The sequence below is a fragment of the Notolabrus celidotus genome, chromosome 17 (genome assembly GCF_009762535.1).
Source record: "Notolabrus celidotus isolate fNotCel1 chromosome 17, fNotCel1.pri, whole genome shotgun sequence".
Lineage (NCBI taxonomy): Eukaryota > Metazoa > Chordata > Actinopteri > Labriformes > Labridae > Notolabrus > Notolabrus celidotus.
Genome location: NC_048288.1, coordinates 9,646,749 through 9,662,955, shown reverse-complemented (window position 1 = coordinate 9,662,955; position 16,207 = coordinate 9,646,749). Strand labels below are relative to the sequence as shown.

The 16,207-nt window shown below is 40.5% G+C and overlaps 1 protein-coding gene across 2 annotated transcripts in view; it reads right to left on the bottom strand.

The window, feature by feature from the left end:
- Nucleotides 1-2,196: 2,196 nt before the first annotated feature.
- flt1 (fms related receptor tyrosine kinase 1) overlaps nt 2,197-16,207 on the bottom strand; it is a 37,365-nt gene continuing 23,354 nt past the window's right edge. The window contains exons 13-30 of one of the 2 annotated variants that reach the window (XM_034706853.1): nt 14,451-14,759; nt 9,709-9,855; nt 9,502-9,633; nt 8,229-8,335; nt 7,526-7,661; nt 6,998-7,102; nt 6,783-6,896; nt 6,600-6,688; nt 6,077-6,209; nt 5,897-5,994; nt 5,684-5,806; nt 5,221-5,332; nt 4,374-4,473; nt 4,138-4,243; nt 3,946-4,043; nt 3,664-3,733; nt 3,446-3,537; nt 2,197-3,279 (exon numbers count right to left, since the gene is read on the bottom strand). In XM_034706853.1, coding sequence (XP_034562744.1) covers nt 3,114-3,279; nt 3,446-3,537; nt 3,664-3,733; nt 3,946-4,043; nt 4,138-4,243; nt 4,374-4,473; nt 5,221-5,332; nt 5,684-5,806; nt 5,897-5,994; nt 6,077-6,209; nt 6,600-6,688; nt 6,783-6,896; nt 6,998-7,102; nt 7,526-7,661; nt 8,229-8,335; nt 9,502-9,633; nt 9,709-9,855; nt 14,451-14,759 — 2,237 coding nt within the window. In that variant the 3' untranslated portion in view covers nt 2,197-3,113. The remainder of the gene's footprint in view (nt 3,280-3,445; nt 3,538-3,663; nt 3,734-3,945; nt 4,044-4,137; nt 4,244-4,373; nt 4,474-5,220; nt 5,333-5,683; nt 5,807-5,896; nt 5,995-6,076; nt 6,210-6,599; nt 6,689-6,782; nt 6,897-6,997; nt 7,103-7,525; nt 7,662-8,228; nt 8,336-9,501; nt 9,634-9,708; nt 9,856-14,450; nt 14,760-16,207) is intronic. The other variant, XM_034706854.1, reaches the window with a different exon arrangement.

Sequence of the window (16,207 nt, the reverse complement as noted above, 5' to 3'; positions counted from 1 at the left end):
GTCCATAATCTGATTATAATCTGAAATCTATTCCCAAATTCTGTCTTTGAAAGGACTGAATGAATCTGGTGCTTTACCCTGATAGAGCTTTGACAAACCACAGGTTTTCATTGACCTGCCCTTGCCTTGTTATCCGTAGATTTTGGCTCATTTTTGCAACAAAAACAAAAACATGATGAACCACATCATCAGATTGGAGGAAAATCAAGGTGAGAAGCAGGATAAAGAACAGGGTCCTGGCTGTATTTGGGGGCAACAGACGTGCAGGGTGAGTTTGATCATGTACGACTTCCTGTTTTAGTGACATGAACAGACAAAAACATATTTGGTGAATGTGGTGCTTTAGAAAAACCCTCAAAACAAACACACAAACACAAGCCCTCCAACACGGCCTACACAATGTCAGTGCTCATATCACCTTCTTCCACGTCATCACACACACTCCACTTAATATTAGTGACAACCTTCTCCTCCTGCTCCCCTGACACACACACACACACACACACACACACACACACACACACACACACACACACACACACACACACACACACACACACACACACACACACACACACACACACACACACACACACACACCTACAATCACCATCTAAATATGTTTTATGCCCCTCTTGTGTTCATTGTCTCAAATTTTGCAATATTTGTGTGTACAGCAGTATTTTAATAAAGAATACCAAAACTGACGCATCCTGTTTTCTGTCTGCCGAGGCTTTAAAATCCAGACCTTCTGCAGGGACATTTTAAAAACTAATCACTCACTGAACGTCAGACTTTTCCTTATAATGTAGTAACTGTCTAGTTACTACATTATAAGGAAACAACATGTAGCTGTTGCTCACATCTTAATGTGAGTTCTCTTCTCATCTGCAAGACACCGATTGCATTAAAGGTGACATATTACGCTTTTTTCATCAAAATATATTGGTCTAAGAGGTCCCCAAAACATGTCTTTAAAGTTTATGCTCAAAAAAACACTTTGAAATCAGATTTTGGCATGCCTGAAAAACCCTCTTCTTCAGCCCTGTTCAGAAAGGTCTGTTTTCCGACCTTTGTGTTTATTAAGACAGCCTACAACTAGCATGCCTCCCTCCTAAGCTCCTTGTTAGAAAACATTTGTGCAGGGAATGAAAAACGGAGGAGGGGTTGAGTTGTATTTTATACAGTCTATGGGCTGAACAAGCTCCGAGCTCTGACTCCGTGACAGACCGGATATTGTTGTGACTTAACAAAAACACGGAAGTCTGAAACGGCTCGTTTCACACACATTTACAGAAATGTGGAGAAATCAGAACAGGGGCAGAATGGATTTTTTTCATTCTCGGGGGGTTTGTAGACATGCCAGGGACACATATTTCAGGTAGAGAACCATTAAAAAGTCCATTTTGCATATGTCACCTTTAAACTGAATTATCATCTGAATGAGGACGTCTTTAATGATGTAAACTGAGTTGACATCAATTACAAATCAATAAAGATGTTCACAGAGTTGCTCAAATACCAAATTGTACGTTTAGTTTTTTGTCCAGGGATGCTACAAAACATCTGTTCATTCATGTGGTTGATGAATCATTTCTATTCATCCATTTATCTATCTGCACCGCTTATCCCAGAGGAGGCTAAATAGTAAAAGGACTGTGTTGATAAAGCTCTCTCTCTCTAGTCGTCTGAGCACTCGGAGCTCTTTTACATCATGTCACATTCACCCATTCTCACACTGGTAGCAGAGGCTGCTGTGTAAAGCACCATCAGTATTAACTAATCTGATTCACACAACGCTGACCCAGTACTAGGGGAAGTTCAGGGTGAAGCATCTCGCCCAGAGACACTTTAACATGTGGACAGCAAGACCTGGGATCAAATCCCGACCCTACGATTGAGAGATGACTGACTCCACCACTGAGCCACAGCTGCTCTGCTGGAGCCAGGGCTCCCTGCACAGGGCTGACACAGAGACAAACAGCCACCCACACCTACGGGTGATTTAAAGTCACTTCTATTTAATTCAACGAGTGTGATTGTGGTAGAAAGTCAGAGAACCCGGCCCTGCATGGGCAGAACATGCAAACTCTACACATACCTTAGCTGAGATTTAAACTGAGAAACAACTCATATTTTTAAGAATGTTAAACTCTGTTGGAAAGCAGTGATAGAGAAAAAAAACACACCTCCAGATTGAGTTTATAAATATATTTGTTAATACAAAAACATTTAATATTCAGCAGGAGAAAATGAGTATTATAAAAATTCTGAATAACTAAACTTTGTTTCTATCCAATAACACTAAATATTACATTTAATATAAACTCAGATGCCAGTTTGTTTTGTGCACCTAGATAAACTACAGTCTCAGAGTCAGCGCTGCAGCAGGGTTTAATGTTGGTGGTTTATGTGCACACTGACAGCAGGCTGTTTGTCACTGAGAGGACTTTAATATGACCCCCTTACTTTGATTCTACTGCGGAGCATCATTTTGTAAAGTAAGGCCACACTGCAGCCTAGTACTCACCTGAAGGCTGTCAGGGTTGAACTAGGTGCTTGTAATAAACTGGCAGCTGAGTGTGAACGTCCACAAAAGTCAAAGCTCGGGACAGAAACAAGTCACTTTGATTAATGCATTAATATAAATACAGATAACTACATCCTGTCTGACATCTTCAGATTCAGTGACAGTGACTTTTTCCAGCATTAGTCGCTGTGCAGGAGAAACAGATTTCATACAGCAGTGTTCCTCTTTACAAAGCTCAGCATGAGGTACCAATACAATAAGCTCTATTACTGTTAGCTCAGTGAATACGTTCTGCAGAGTACAGCAGGTGAGTGTTACTATCAGGTAGCAGCTGCTCAGAGAGGAGGTGTGTGTGGGGGTGCAGGATTAAACATGGTAATACTGAAGGACCTTTACAGAGAAGCAAAAAGCCAGATTTGTTTTCATCCTGATGTCTTAGTTTGGCTGAAGGGGGAGAGAGGAGTGAAGACGATCTTCAGATTTTGACTCGAGGTAGAAAAGATAGGATGAGTTCTGATTGGCTAGAATTGAACAGCAGGAAAAAATATACCCCGTGATAATCTATCAAATACAACATCCAATGCTAGAGGGAGGGGTAAAGGAAAGCAGAGTTATAGTCCGGAGGAGGGGAGCCACCCTCTTCAGATTCCCAATCACACGGCAGGATGGACGGCTCATCGTCACAGAGACCTTTGTCATTGCACAAGAAGGGCACCTGGTTGTCCCGACGCTTTGTGAAGGAGAGAAACCTAAACAGGAAACACATCAAAACAGAGATGCTGTCTCAAAGCATCAACACAACTGCACTCTTATGAGACAAACCACAGGAAGATGTAATCATGTTCAACTGAAGATCTTTACATGCAAAGATGTTGGTAGGATAAAGTGTTTATGTCACAGATAAGATGTCATCACCTGCTGAGCTTCTTGGTCTTGGCGCTGTTATTCCACGTCAGACGCTTCAGCTCCTCAGATGGCAGGACCATGCCGCTGTCGCTCTGCTCATTCTGAAGCAATGACACACTCATCAGTCTCTGTTTTCATCTGTTGAGCCCAGAGCTCTTCAGTGTTTACAAGCTGAAGATGCATTTTAGAGTGTGTGTGTGCAGGTATAGTGAAAGTGTGTTTCTTACATCAGGGCTGTCGGGCTCTTCACAGGGCAGCTCCTCAAAAACCTGAAGTGTGGCCATCCCCCTCATGTAGCTGGAGAGATTCAGACACAAAAACAAGAGATGGAGGTTTGTCTTTTGTTGTTTCTGGGTGTAGTTTCAGCTTTCTCTCTTCACTTTCACCTCTGAGATTGTCATTTTTCAGTTTTCAAAAATATATATCTAAAGTGAAAACACGCTGACTCAGACCTTCATGCAGCTCACTGATTTATGTGATGTTTCATTTTATGTCTTGTTTTTCTTTACCTCAGATTTGTGACAGCGAGAGGGTTTTCTTTCACGGTCTCACTGCGACCACTGTGTCCTGCTGTGAAAGATCCCAGAGGAATATAATCCTTCCCGTCCTGTTAAAGAGAAGGAATTTAAACAGGGTATTATAAACCACTTTGTCTTTTTCTCTTCGTGTGAAGAGGAGATCAGATCTGAGAAAAGCCTTACCTGCTGAACTCTGGCTTGCAGCAGGTCTCCCAGAGTCTCCACCAGGTCAGTGAAGGTGGGTCGATCTGAGGGACTGGCCTCCCAGCATGCCAGCATCGTGCTGTAACTGCACAAACAAACATGAAGTGTTTCTGTGAGCTTTGTGTCAAATATCTGGCATCAGGGCAGAGCAGTTTTTATTCTGAAGTTAAGCTCCTGGTTTGTATCCAGGCTGTTTCTGCTGTTTATCCACTCACATCTCAGGTGTGCTGTATTCAGGGGCTCTCATCCTCGTCCCCCCCTTCAGTCTGTGGCAGAACTCTTCATCGATGTGAAGACCAGGATATGGAGACGCTCCTGTGAGAGAAGCCCATACATAAACCACCGTCTGTCAACTCATAACGTTGTTTTGGTTAATTATTTGGTTCATTGTGTTTATTTATTATTTTGTTAATTATATTTATCTATTATTTGTTTTTATTATTATGTTTATTATAATTATTAATTATTTTATCCTCTCATATTTATTTATCATTTTGTTTATTATACTCATTTATTTTTTGTTTATATGTATTGATTGTTTTGTTTATTATGTTTATTTATTATTGTATCAATCATATTTATTCATCATTTTGTTTATATTGATTTATCATTTTGTCTATTATATCTATTAATTGTTGTGTTTATATTTATTCATTATTTTGTCTATTATATGTATTCATTATTTTGTTTATATTTATTTATTATTTTGTCTATTATATTAATTAATGGTTTCGTTTATATTTATTCATTATTCTGTTTATTTTTATTTATTATTTTGTTTATTATAATCATTCATTTTTTTTGTTAATAATATAAATATATATTTTTTTAATTATATTTATTTATTACTTTTTAAAGATATTTATTTTTTAATTTTTACCTATATTTATTTATTTGTTCATGATATCTATTTTTATTATTTTGTCTATTATATTTATTAATACTTCTGCTTATGATATTTATTGATAATTTTGTTTATGATATTTCATTATTATTTTGTTTCTGTTTTGGACTGATTAATGTTTTATATTTAGAATAAATTTGTGGAGTGAGAGCTCTTACCCAGAGAGAAGATCTCCCACAGCAGAATGCCAAAGGACCAGACATCACTCTGTGTAGTAAACACTTTGTCAAAGATGGACTCAGGAGACATCCACTTCAGAGGGAGACGAGCCTGTCAGCCAATCAGATCGCAGGGATGAGGAAAAGTGTTTCCAGAATAATAGAAGTGAGTTCATGTTTGCAGCAGGGAGCAGAAATCCTCTACGTCTGAATAAAAGACGATGTGGGATGAATGCATTATGAATTCTAGATGACAACATTTTCTAAATATTAAATGCTAGAATATCTTTATTGTTACGATTCAAGTCAAATATCCCTTTCCCCTGTTTGTCCTCATCAGGGCTGCTGAGGCGTTAAATATTCTAGTTTAAATAAAGCTTGCACAACATCTGTAACTTTATAAAAACATTCTGTGAAGACTTCCTGGACTGGATTTTGGACACATTGCTGCTCAGTTACTCACATCTCCCTTGCGGACGTAGTCGGGGTCTTTGTAGATGTCTCTAGCCAGGCCGAAGTCACAGATCTTCACCACTTTATTGTCGGAGAGCAAAATGTTCCTGGCAGCCAGGTCTCTGTGAATACACTGAGGTAGAAACAGAGTACATAAATAAATGTATGAAACAGGTGTACCTGCAAACACGCCACTACACCTTCATCAAGACCGGCACCAGACCTTGCGAGAAGCCAAGAACTCCATCCCTCGCACCACCTGGAAGCTGAAGGAGATGAGATCCTCCAGGTACAGAGGGGAGCCGGAGGATGAGTCAGGATCTGTAGAGAGACCGACAGACGATGTTAGAGACAGTCTAATTGTGCTCAAACATGACAGGTGTTCATTCAGTGGCTGTGTTACCTTCATCGCTCTCTGTCTTGTTTAACTCATCATGGTTTGTTGGAACTTTGTTTTGGGCATCCAGCATGCTGCTGATACAACGTGGACTTCCAGTCTTCCCGTCAGATACCTGAGGTTGGGAGAAATCAGAAGACTGTAGACAGAAAAATAACATTAAATTTAAGATGGACTGAAACAGCCAGATATTTTTATTTTTCCGGTCTCACAAAAATAATTCTGTCAGACTTTGAGACTATGTTTTTTGGTTGTGTCTAAAACTATGAATTAATTAAGGAACTACACCTCCTGCTAAAAACTGATAACATCCTCTGACCTCAATAACACAACAGAAATGACTTTTGAATGTATGACTGTGAAAGCGTGTGCGGCACAAAAGGCTGATTCTGTATTCAGAAAGAAGGTTTGGGGCAAACATAAATGTGTGAAACGTATGTGTCATGGACGTCCTGTTCTCTGCAAACAGGATTATTTTCTGAAACCATGTTTGATTGTGTTTGGAGATAACTGTGGATGCTGAGCTCACCATGTGGTTCACAAACACCTCTCTCTTGCTCTTTAGAAAGGCAGAGAGATTTCCGTAGCAGCAGTACTCCACGATAACCATCAGCGGTCCTTCAGGCACAGAAAGCACAAACGTTGTAGTTAGAGCACAAACACACAACTGTGCTTGAAGTGAATGGGATATACACCATATACACACACACACCTCCTAGCTCAGTGCAAGCTCCCAGTAGGTTGACCACATTCAGATGATGCCCAATGTGGTTGAGGATCTTCAGTTCAGTCATGAGTGCTTTATGTTCACTGGCTGTGGCTCCCTCTAGTGGACAAAACAAAAACACACCACAAAGATAAATGTCAGCATTTTCTTTTGCACAGACTTTTTTGATTTTCTCTGGACTTCAGGGAAAGGATCTTCACCTTTGAGCATCTTCACAGCCACAGTCCTGCAGTTGGTGCTGTTGTCAATACCAAAAGCAGATGCCTGCATCACTTTACCGAAGGCCCCCCGGCCCAGAGGTTTCCCTGGAAAGAGGCAGAGAAGAGGGATGTGAGGGAGGCTGATAAAAGGGAAGGGAGGTGTTTTTATTCTTTAATATTATGAGCCATCCTGGAACGTGAGATGCTGATAAGAGAAGAGCCCATCAGCAGTCCATTTAACTGAATCCCACCCTGATGATAGTGAGAGCTGATTAGCTCCAATCAACACTCCCTGCTGGAGCTGATTAGCCGAGCACAGACAACATAGACACAAAGTCTGATTAACGGAATGAGAGTCACTCCCAATAATAGTCTGATAAGACCTGTGAGAAAGTCCTCGTATCTGTCATGTGATCTTCAAAACCTTCCCTCTCTCCCATCCTTACATTACGTGACCTGTTCTTAGAGTTACAGTCGAGGTTAAAAAAAATCTAGATCAGTTCTGTATCATTAAAAAGAGAAGTGAACCTAGTTTGAGCCGCTCCCGTGGGAACTCCCATTTGTTGGGGTCGTACTGCAGTCTCTCACACTGCTCTTCCATTGGTCCCTCTCCGGTGTCCAGGATGATTGACAGGTACTCTGGCTTTATGTTGGAGCTGTTGGGCTTTGGAGAAATAACAAAACAGAGATTTAAAGAAATAAACAAAACCATCTTCGCCTCGAGGAAGAAGATCAACCACAGATTCATAAAAGGGAAGAGCTCACACTGTGTTGGTTAAAGAGTGGAGGTTAGCCTGCCTCATGTTTGTTAATACCCAAACTATTGTCTTTATTCTTTAGTCATGTAATCTGCAGCTGATTTGTGTTCCAGTCATGAAGGTATTGTTTTTGTACCACTTCATTTAATCATGATCCATACATGTTCAGGGTCATGTAGAACAGAGTATGTACCTGATATTACCAGACAAAAACAATGAGATCTACTCTGATGTTTCAAATTTCAAACACTTTGAAACTTGTGTTATTTCATAGCTCTGATGTGTCTGTAACATGGAAGAGACAAGGAGGGAAAATACATCTCAGAGCTTTCAATCAGAGAGGTGGAGTTATTCTGCAGAACTAAATCATTGATGTCAGTTCAAAGAAAGATTCAGATTCTTTCATACGATCACAAATAAAAAAATATGTAGGTGATTCTGTTTCCCCATCACCTTCTCTTACTGACTCTCACCTGCTTCAGTCTGCGTATGAAGAGAGTGAGAAGAAGCCAGAAGATAGTGGCCACCACGCAGGTACAGGTGAGTGTGGGAATCTCTAGAGACGAGGTTTCAGAGGGGCCTGCAGATAAAAAGAAATACACTTTATTGATTAACTGGTTTTAACTTTGCATTTGATTATATAACAGAAGAAAGAGCCTTGAATGAACTGCAAGGAACTTTGATCATTGATAGATTTTGGGAAAGCAAAACAAAAAGTCCCTTTATTCAGAGATGATGCAGATGTAAGAACATGTTTTAAAATGAGATAGACTTTGAGAGCTGAGAATCAGAGTTACCTGGCAGGTTTTATAATTTGATTTTATATTTTTATATATTCTACATTTCTGATTTCTGATATTGATTGTTTTAATCTTTAATGTTGTATACTTTTTATAAAACATCATTTTATTTCCTTTTACTTGTCTTCTTCACATTTCTCTTTAAATTTATTCTATTTTCTTTCTTAATTGTAAAGAATATAGTAACCCTGTTTTAAAAAGTGCTATATAAATAAAGATTATTATTATTACCTCATGAACATCTCTTCAGCTTTAGTGCTTATTTTACTGTGATTCCACCATCATATTATCATCCACACACACACCACACTTCTATGTGTTTCCTCATTAAATCCCAACTTTATGTGCGTTTCATTTTGAAAGTGAAGAAATGAAGAGCTAAATGCAGCTAAGATCCTCCTGAGGATGCAGGCCGAGCCCTTCAGGAGGAAATAAAAACGGGAGACAGCTTCCTTCCTGACTGATCTGAACACAACAACACAGCCACTCCTCTCTCGCGCTCGGACTTGGAGGCTTGTCGCCCACTTGTGCAAATAAGAATCACTCAAACTGGGGGTGATAGCAGAACCACACAGGTCCTGCCGCGGTCAAACGGGATATGTGTGCACATATGTGTAAATGAGGAAACTGAACAAAAGGCTGAGGGTGTCTGAGCTCAGGATTATGTAAGACCGTTCTTTGATCATTGTTTACTCTGACATCGATAAACAAACCTATCACCCTCCATTAATAGAATCATCACACCATGCCTCTTGTGGAAAACACTGTATCCATAGAAACAATGCGATAATGTGCACTATATGTCAGAGTGTCCAGGCCATACATCTATTTAGAGAACTGAGAACAATGGACATTCAAACATGTCCATACATGGAGGAGTTGTGTCTTTGAGAAAAAGTCAACAAAGCCAATCAAAGGCTGACATGCTCTGCTGACGAACACTCACCATTGACCCATATATAGGCAGAGCTCTCTGCAGTACCCCTCTCATTGGTGGCCTGGCAGGTGTACAGGCCCTGGTCCTCGGGCCTGATCCGATCAATGTGGAGGCTCCCATCCTCTGATGATACGATGATACCTAAAGAAGGTGGCACAACCTCTAAGAAAACAGAATATAGCTACAGCTGAAGATGGCATGTTAGTTTGTTTTTACCTGATCCCTGGGACAGAGCATGTTCATCCTTGTACCATGTGATGGTGGGGGCTGGGACGCCCACAGACGGGCATGTTAGTACCACTGAGCTGCTGACGTTGACCGTACAGTCCGTCAAATTATCCAGCAGCACCGGAGGCTCCAAAACTGAAGACAGGAAACAAACACCATCAACAAAACAAATAATAACTGGTTTGATTTATGATTAATGATGAACAATAACTCAAGTGCTTGATTATTTTCAATCTATGACACTTCATAATTAAATTATTCAACACATCAGTGACATCTTTCTCCAATCAGTATATCCATCAGCTTGAGGGACTTCACAGAGTAAGACTTCATTTGAACGTGATAATGGATCGATTTATTACAGTGTATGAATAGTTCAAACTATTACTACTGTTTCCTACAGAATTCACATTTGTTTAATTGATTAATCAATCTTTATTTATACAGCCCCAAATCACAACAAAAGTTATCTGAATACTCTTTACAAACAGCAGGTCTAGACTGTACTCTATGTTCTGTTATTAACAAAGACCAAACATCAAGACAGGATAAGATCCAGTCCCATCTTACAGACAGGACTCAGTCTGATCTCATCTTAATCCACCATGAGCAGAGCATTTTGCAGCATTTAGCAAGTTACAGTGGCAAGGACAAACTTCCTTTAACAGGCAGAAACCTCGAGCAGGACCAGACTCATGTTAGACACACATCTGCTGGGAACTTGCTTGGGGTTGGAAGGAGGGATAGCGTTTCTTCTAAGTAATTAACAAAATCCATACTTAACTTTTGGACATCGATCTCAGCAGATGTGTGTCTAACATGAGTCTGGTTCTGCTGGAGGTCTCCTGTTAAAGGAAGTTTGTCCTTGCCACTGTAACTTGCTAAATGCCGCAAAGTGCTCTGCTCATGGTGGATTAAGATGAGATCAGACTTAGTCCTGTCTGTAGGATGGGACTGGATCTTAACCTGTCTATATTGTCTATTTTAATAAAGACTGATTGATTGATTGATCGATTGATTATGCATTAGTCCCTTTTGTAGCCACCTGAAGGCAGCGAAATTAAGACCTGAACATAACGCTGTAGCATCTCGTGAAAATAATGTAACTAACATGTAAGCGAGCAGTTCTTCACCTGTCAGATGTGAGTGCATAGTCCCCACCAATTCCTATGATACTTTGAATGTTTTTTATACTGCTAGCCTCTACTTGAACTGGCTAGCTGCTAGCTGTCTGTCTTCAGTGGTATCAAGTTAAATGTGTAAAGTTGTGTTATAAATGATCTGCCTGGCAGGATGTGTGCAGAAAAACAAAAGCAAAGCTAGAAATCGCACACCCAAATAGTGGGCTGCAAAGGTTCAATTCAAGTTTTCAGCCCCTTTCTCACAAATTATCACCCCACTCTGTCTCCTGTTTCCTGCTCTGTCCACTGTCCTATCCTCTCAAAATAAAGGTGTAAAAGCCCAAAAATAAATCATTTAAAAAAAACTAAAAATCTCCAACAGTTCTGTATAGAAGGGAGAGAACTACAGAGCTGACTGCTGGCTCGTTACTGATCCGTTGATCCACTGTGTATATAAAGTATACCTTCCTGCTGCTTTAATTTTCATTAAACTGCTAACATGTATGGGCTTTCAATAAAACTAGACAACAGAAGGTTTTAAATTACATCAAAGTCCTGTTTACATTTGGTATTTCCATCCCTTGATTAAAGATTGTACACTGAAGTCACTTAAAAACACTTGCGTCTTCATGCAGCTGCAGTTATTTATAGACTGTTACAGTTCTGTGATGAAGTGAAACTGTGCTATTTTTTCCCCACTGTTTTCTGGACCTGTGCCACTTTGAAACAATAATTGTGCACTAGTAGTGACACATTTTTCCGTGAGAATGGCCTTGGCTTCAACCTGTGAGTCAGCTGAAGTTTGGGTCCTCTAGGGTCCCTTACTCACCCTGAAACTCTTTTCTAAAAAAACCACAATGTAGTGTTTCATCATGTGGACACTCATAGGTCTATGAGTGCAGACAATGAGCTGGATGCTGTGTTTTAGTTTCCATTTCAGCACTATAATCAGAGTACACAATATAATAAAATGAGTTGACTCCTTACGCCTAGAATGTTTCACCCCATGCTTTATTTTTTTCCATAATTTCCCCTTTTTTTCTCCTGGGCTCATTCTTTCTCATCCCCATGTCTCTCTAGTAATTCCTTTGTGACGGTCTCAGGGGAGGAAGCTGACGTGTTGAGCCCTGATTGTATAGTGAACAGCAGTAAAAGACATGAAGAAAAGTCACTTAAGTAAGGCCACTGATTGTTGTTTCCCCTATCTTCCTCCTGGACAACAATTGATGATTGTCTGCGGGGGCTGGGGCCTGACAGTGTCTGATTGGCTGATTGTTCCTCGAGCCCTGTGTGGGGGCCTGTAAATGTGGCATTGTGGGAAGTGCCATTGTATGCTCTTCCTCCAGACAAGGGCTCATTCCCACGTGAAAGAGGTGCAGAGCTGAAGCGCAAGAGCAAAGGCAGGGTGGGGCCCCAGGAAGTTGTGGGGACCCAATTCCCAAGCAGCAAAGCTCTGTGAGAGAGTGTGGCTGTTTGTTTGTTTGTATGCAGGTTTAACGTCTGCACAGAGAACATGAGGAAGCAGTGAGTTTTAGGGGAGACGGACATCAATTTATCAATGCTTTCAAATTTTGTTTGACAGAGCAGATTCAGGGCCCTGACAGCTAGTCACCTGGGGCCCAACAATCAATATCCTCTTCCAGGCCTGTTTAGTTTAGGGGGCCTTAAGGGCCTAGATAATGAAACCTATGTGGGAGGGCTTGATTCTTTCCTAACATGGTCGGTTAAGGCTAAAATTATTTGAAAATAATAAGTAGCGTCACCATACCATACAATATGTATGATGTCATATGAAACATACAATATGATAAGATACAAAACGATACGATATGAAACGATAACATACCATACAGTACCACACCATAACATACAATACAAAATAATGCGATATGATACGATATAGGGATGTCAGTTTTAAGTATTCAATGCGATCGATCTTTGGTAATGTTAATGATCAATAATCGATTAATCAGTAAAAGAAATGTAGACCATGTCAAAAACAATGATAAATGTTTTTTTTTCCCTCAAATCAAATTTACCTTAGCATCACGATGTGACGGTATTGAATAGCTAAGGATCATATTGAGATGTAAAAACACTAATTATCAAAGTGTGAAGCAGACTAAAAAGTAATCTCTGTGGACGCATAGCCGATGCGGAAAGATACGATACGATGCCATATGATACAATACAATACAATACAATGCGATGCGATACGATATGATATGATATGATATAATACAATACAATACAATATGATGCAATGTGATACGATATGATACGATACAATATGATACAATACAATGCGATACGATGTAATACGATGCGATGTAATACGATACAATACGATCCGATACAATGCGATAGAATACGATATTATACCATACTATATCATATCATATGATACGATATGATTGAATATGGAAAGATATGATATGATACTATATGATACAATATACTATTCAGCATGATATGAAACAGAAAGATACGATACAATTCCATAACATGCAATACTATACCTTACAATACGTTATGATACAAAACATCACCATATGATCCATAAAATACTGGACAATGTGATGTGATCCACTTTATTGTCCCCAAGGGGATCTTTACCTTGAACCCATGTGCTGCATTCATTTAGCTGCCCCCGTAGTGCCACTGGTTGATTTTGTCAAACAAAGGCGTGATGAGGCATTGTAGTATTATGCACTACCGGCATTACTGTTCTGTTAAAATCCTGTTTGTTGAGAGATGTCTGAAGTTCAGGTGAACTCATTATTGGAAGGAAGATGCTGTCTGCCATATGAGCAAAGTGACCTTGAGACATCACACAAGTGTGTGGTTGATTGTTTTGTCTGAAGGTATTGTATCTTGTTTTGTTCAGTAGGTAAATTTAACTCTGCACTTCTCTGACTCCAGGATTCTTGGAGGGAGAGCTTCTAAAATTCAGGAAAAAGCCATGAAGAAGAGTTAAAACACTCAATAAGGGAGGGACATGCAGTGGTGGTTCTAGACCAATTTTACTGGGGGGGCCAGGCTGGGGCTAAGGGTGTTGTCAGAGGGACACATTCAACCCTGACAAAGGAGACTGAGAAGGACGAGGACCGGCTGAGAACAAACTGGCAAAACATCAGTGCATCCCTATGTACTAGACATATATACTACTGTGTACTAGATCAAAATGCGGACTGACAGCAGCTGTTTGGCTGTTTACACTCAACATGAGTCCCTTAGCGCTCTAAGGGACTGGAACCAAGTGCCACACGCATGTGTTCCGCCTGTAACATTGGTGCGATGCTGAAGCTTTTTGTATTTCAGTTTTACAGGGGCACTGGCCCCTGTTGGCCCCTCCCCAGAACCGCCACTGGGGACATGACCGAGCAACAGTGGAGCCGAAGTCACAGAGTTCCAGTGTTCACTATGGGGTGCCTACAGTTCACTAAAAATTAAATCAATCTTGCACAAAAATCTGAACTAGGTGATAACTTGACCTATTAGTGTCTATAAAGGGAAGTAATTATTATTCTGTTTAAAGGTATCACCACAAATGCTCCATAATACATCAGTTTTATAGATGAAGATGAGGAAGATGGGAAAGGGACTCACTTGTGACCACCACCTGTATATCCAGGTGCATCTCCTGTCCAGTGATGATGTGGTGGGCGGAGCATCTGTAGACTGCAGAGTTTCTTGCTGTCAGGTTGCTTAGCCACAGGTCCAAAGTGTTGGAGTACTGTCCTGATGTGAACTGCAGAGAGCTCAGATTAGAGCTCCAGGGCTGATCTGCTTTGATGTCATTCACTCGCTGCCATGACAACACTGTGTACAGGTATTTATTGGCTGCACAGGTGAGATGGAGGTCTCCCCCCTCTCGTGGCTCCTCCCTCTGCCTCACGCTGAAGCCTCCTGGGATGTCTGAGGGAAGAGAAGGCCCATAAACTAAATATAATGTGTTTGATGAATTAGCCCTCTCAGTTTCACGGCGTGCAAATCTGGATCCTGTCTGGTGCCTGAAACCAGGACCAGCTGATTGGACCAATCCTCCATTTATTGAACATTTGGATGACAATGTTGAATGGCTATTGTGGGTAAAAGCAGTGAGTGGAATACAGTGAAAAGGCCTTTTATTTACTTTAGCCATTTGAAACTTCCCGTGGAAACGGCTCAAGAGTTTCCTGATGGCAGATAGTGTTTATCTTTCCCGAACACCCCAAGGCCTCCCGAAATAAAGCGGACCTGCCAGTCCAAGGAAGTGCGCTGCACAGGGAAGTGGTACGATAAGAGCCACAGGTTCCTGTTTCGCTCTAACAGCCTACACACAAATACACTCACGTACACGATTAAAAACAAATTGACGCCAAACCTTACCTGTATTTTCAGTAGCATGTGAGACCTCGCACAAAAACACAGTATGTGCACAACTTTCATCAAGTCTTTCCACGCACATCAGTGTGTGTTACTCCGCTGACAATACATGACTTAATTTTGTCACGGATGACTTATAAAAAATTCTGACTGTAGACAGACACATAAGAAAATCCTCAGTTTTGTTAGAAGTCATAATTTAAATTTTTGAGGTTTCAATAACGTCCTTCCAGTCTTAAGCTTCCGGATGTGAGGAGATTAATGTTGTGACAGTATCACCCAAACTGAGCAGCGTTCAACAGACCTGTTACTGTAGGTTTGTTACTGTCGAGGCTTGAGAAGGAGCTTCAAGATCTGTTGCTCTAAGTCCCTTAACTCAGCAGTTCACTGCATTTAATACTCCATTATTTCCACATTTAGAATTTGGGCTTAATGTCTCATTCAATAACTTCAATCTAACCAGTAAAGTTGGAAAGTTTTTCAAGTGCATTTTGGCATCGACATGAAAGATAATGTCTTCTGGTTTACACTAACTTCTTTCCAGAGAACATCCTTTTAGAGAGTTTCAGGTAAATGGGGCGGCTGTGGCTCAGTGGAAGGGGTCATCTCTTGATAAGAAGGTTGAAGGTTCGATCCTAGCTCCTGCAGTCACATGCCAAAGTGTCCATGTGCAAGACACGAACCCCAAATTGCTCCGTGACGTGGTCAGCGGTGTATGAATGAGATTAGCTAATACTGACAGTCCCTTACTATAGCAGCCTCTGCCATCAGTGAGTGAATTTGGTGTGAATGTGACCAGACATGTAAAAGTGCTTTGAGCGGTTGGACTAGGACATTTCAATAAAAGTGCAAAGTCAATTTACCATAAATCGAGATCTTTAGGAAGTCCGTTCAATAAAACTTAACAGGCTTAATTGATTACGCTAACAACACCAAAAGAGAGAACTTAAATTATTTCATGATTGGTCACTTCTCTGGATGAAATGTCAATAAAAAAG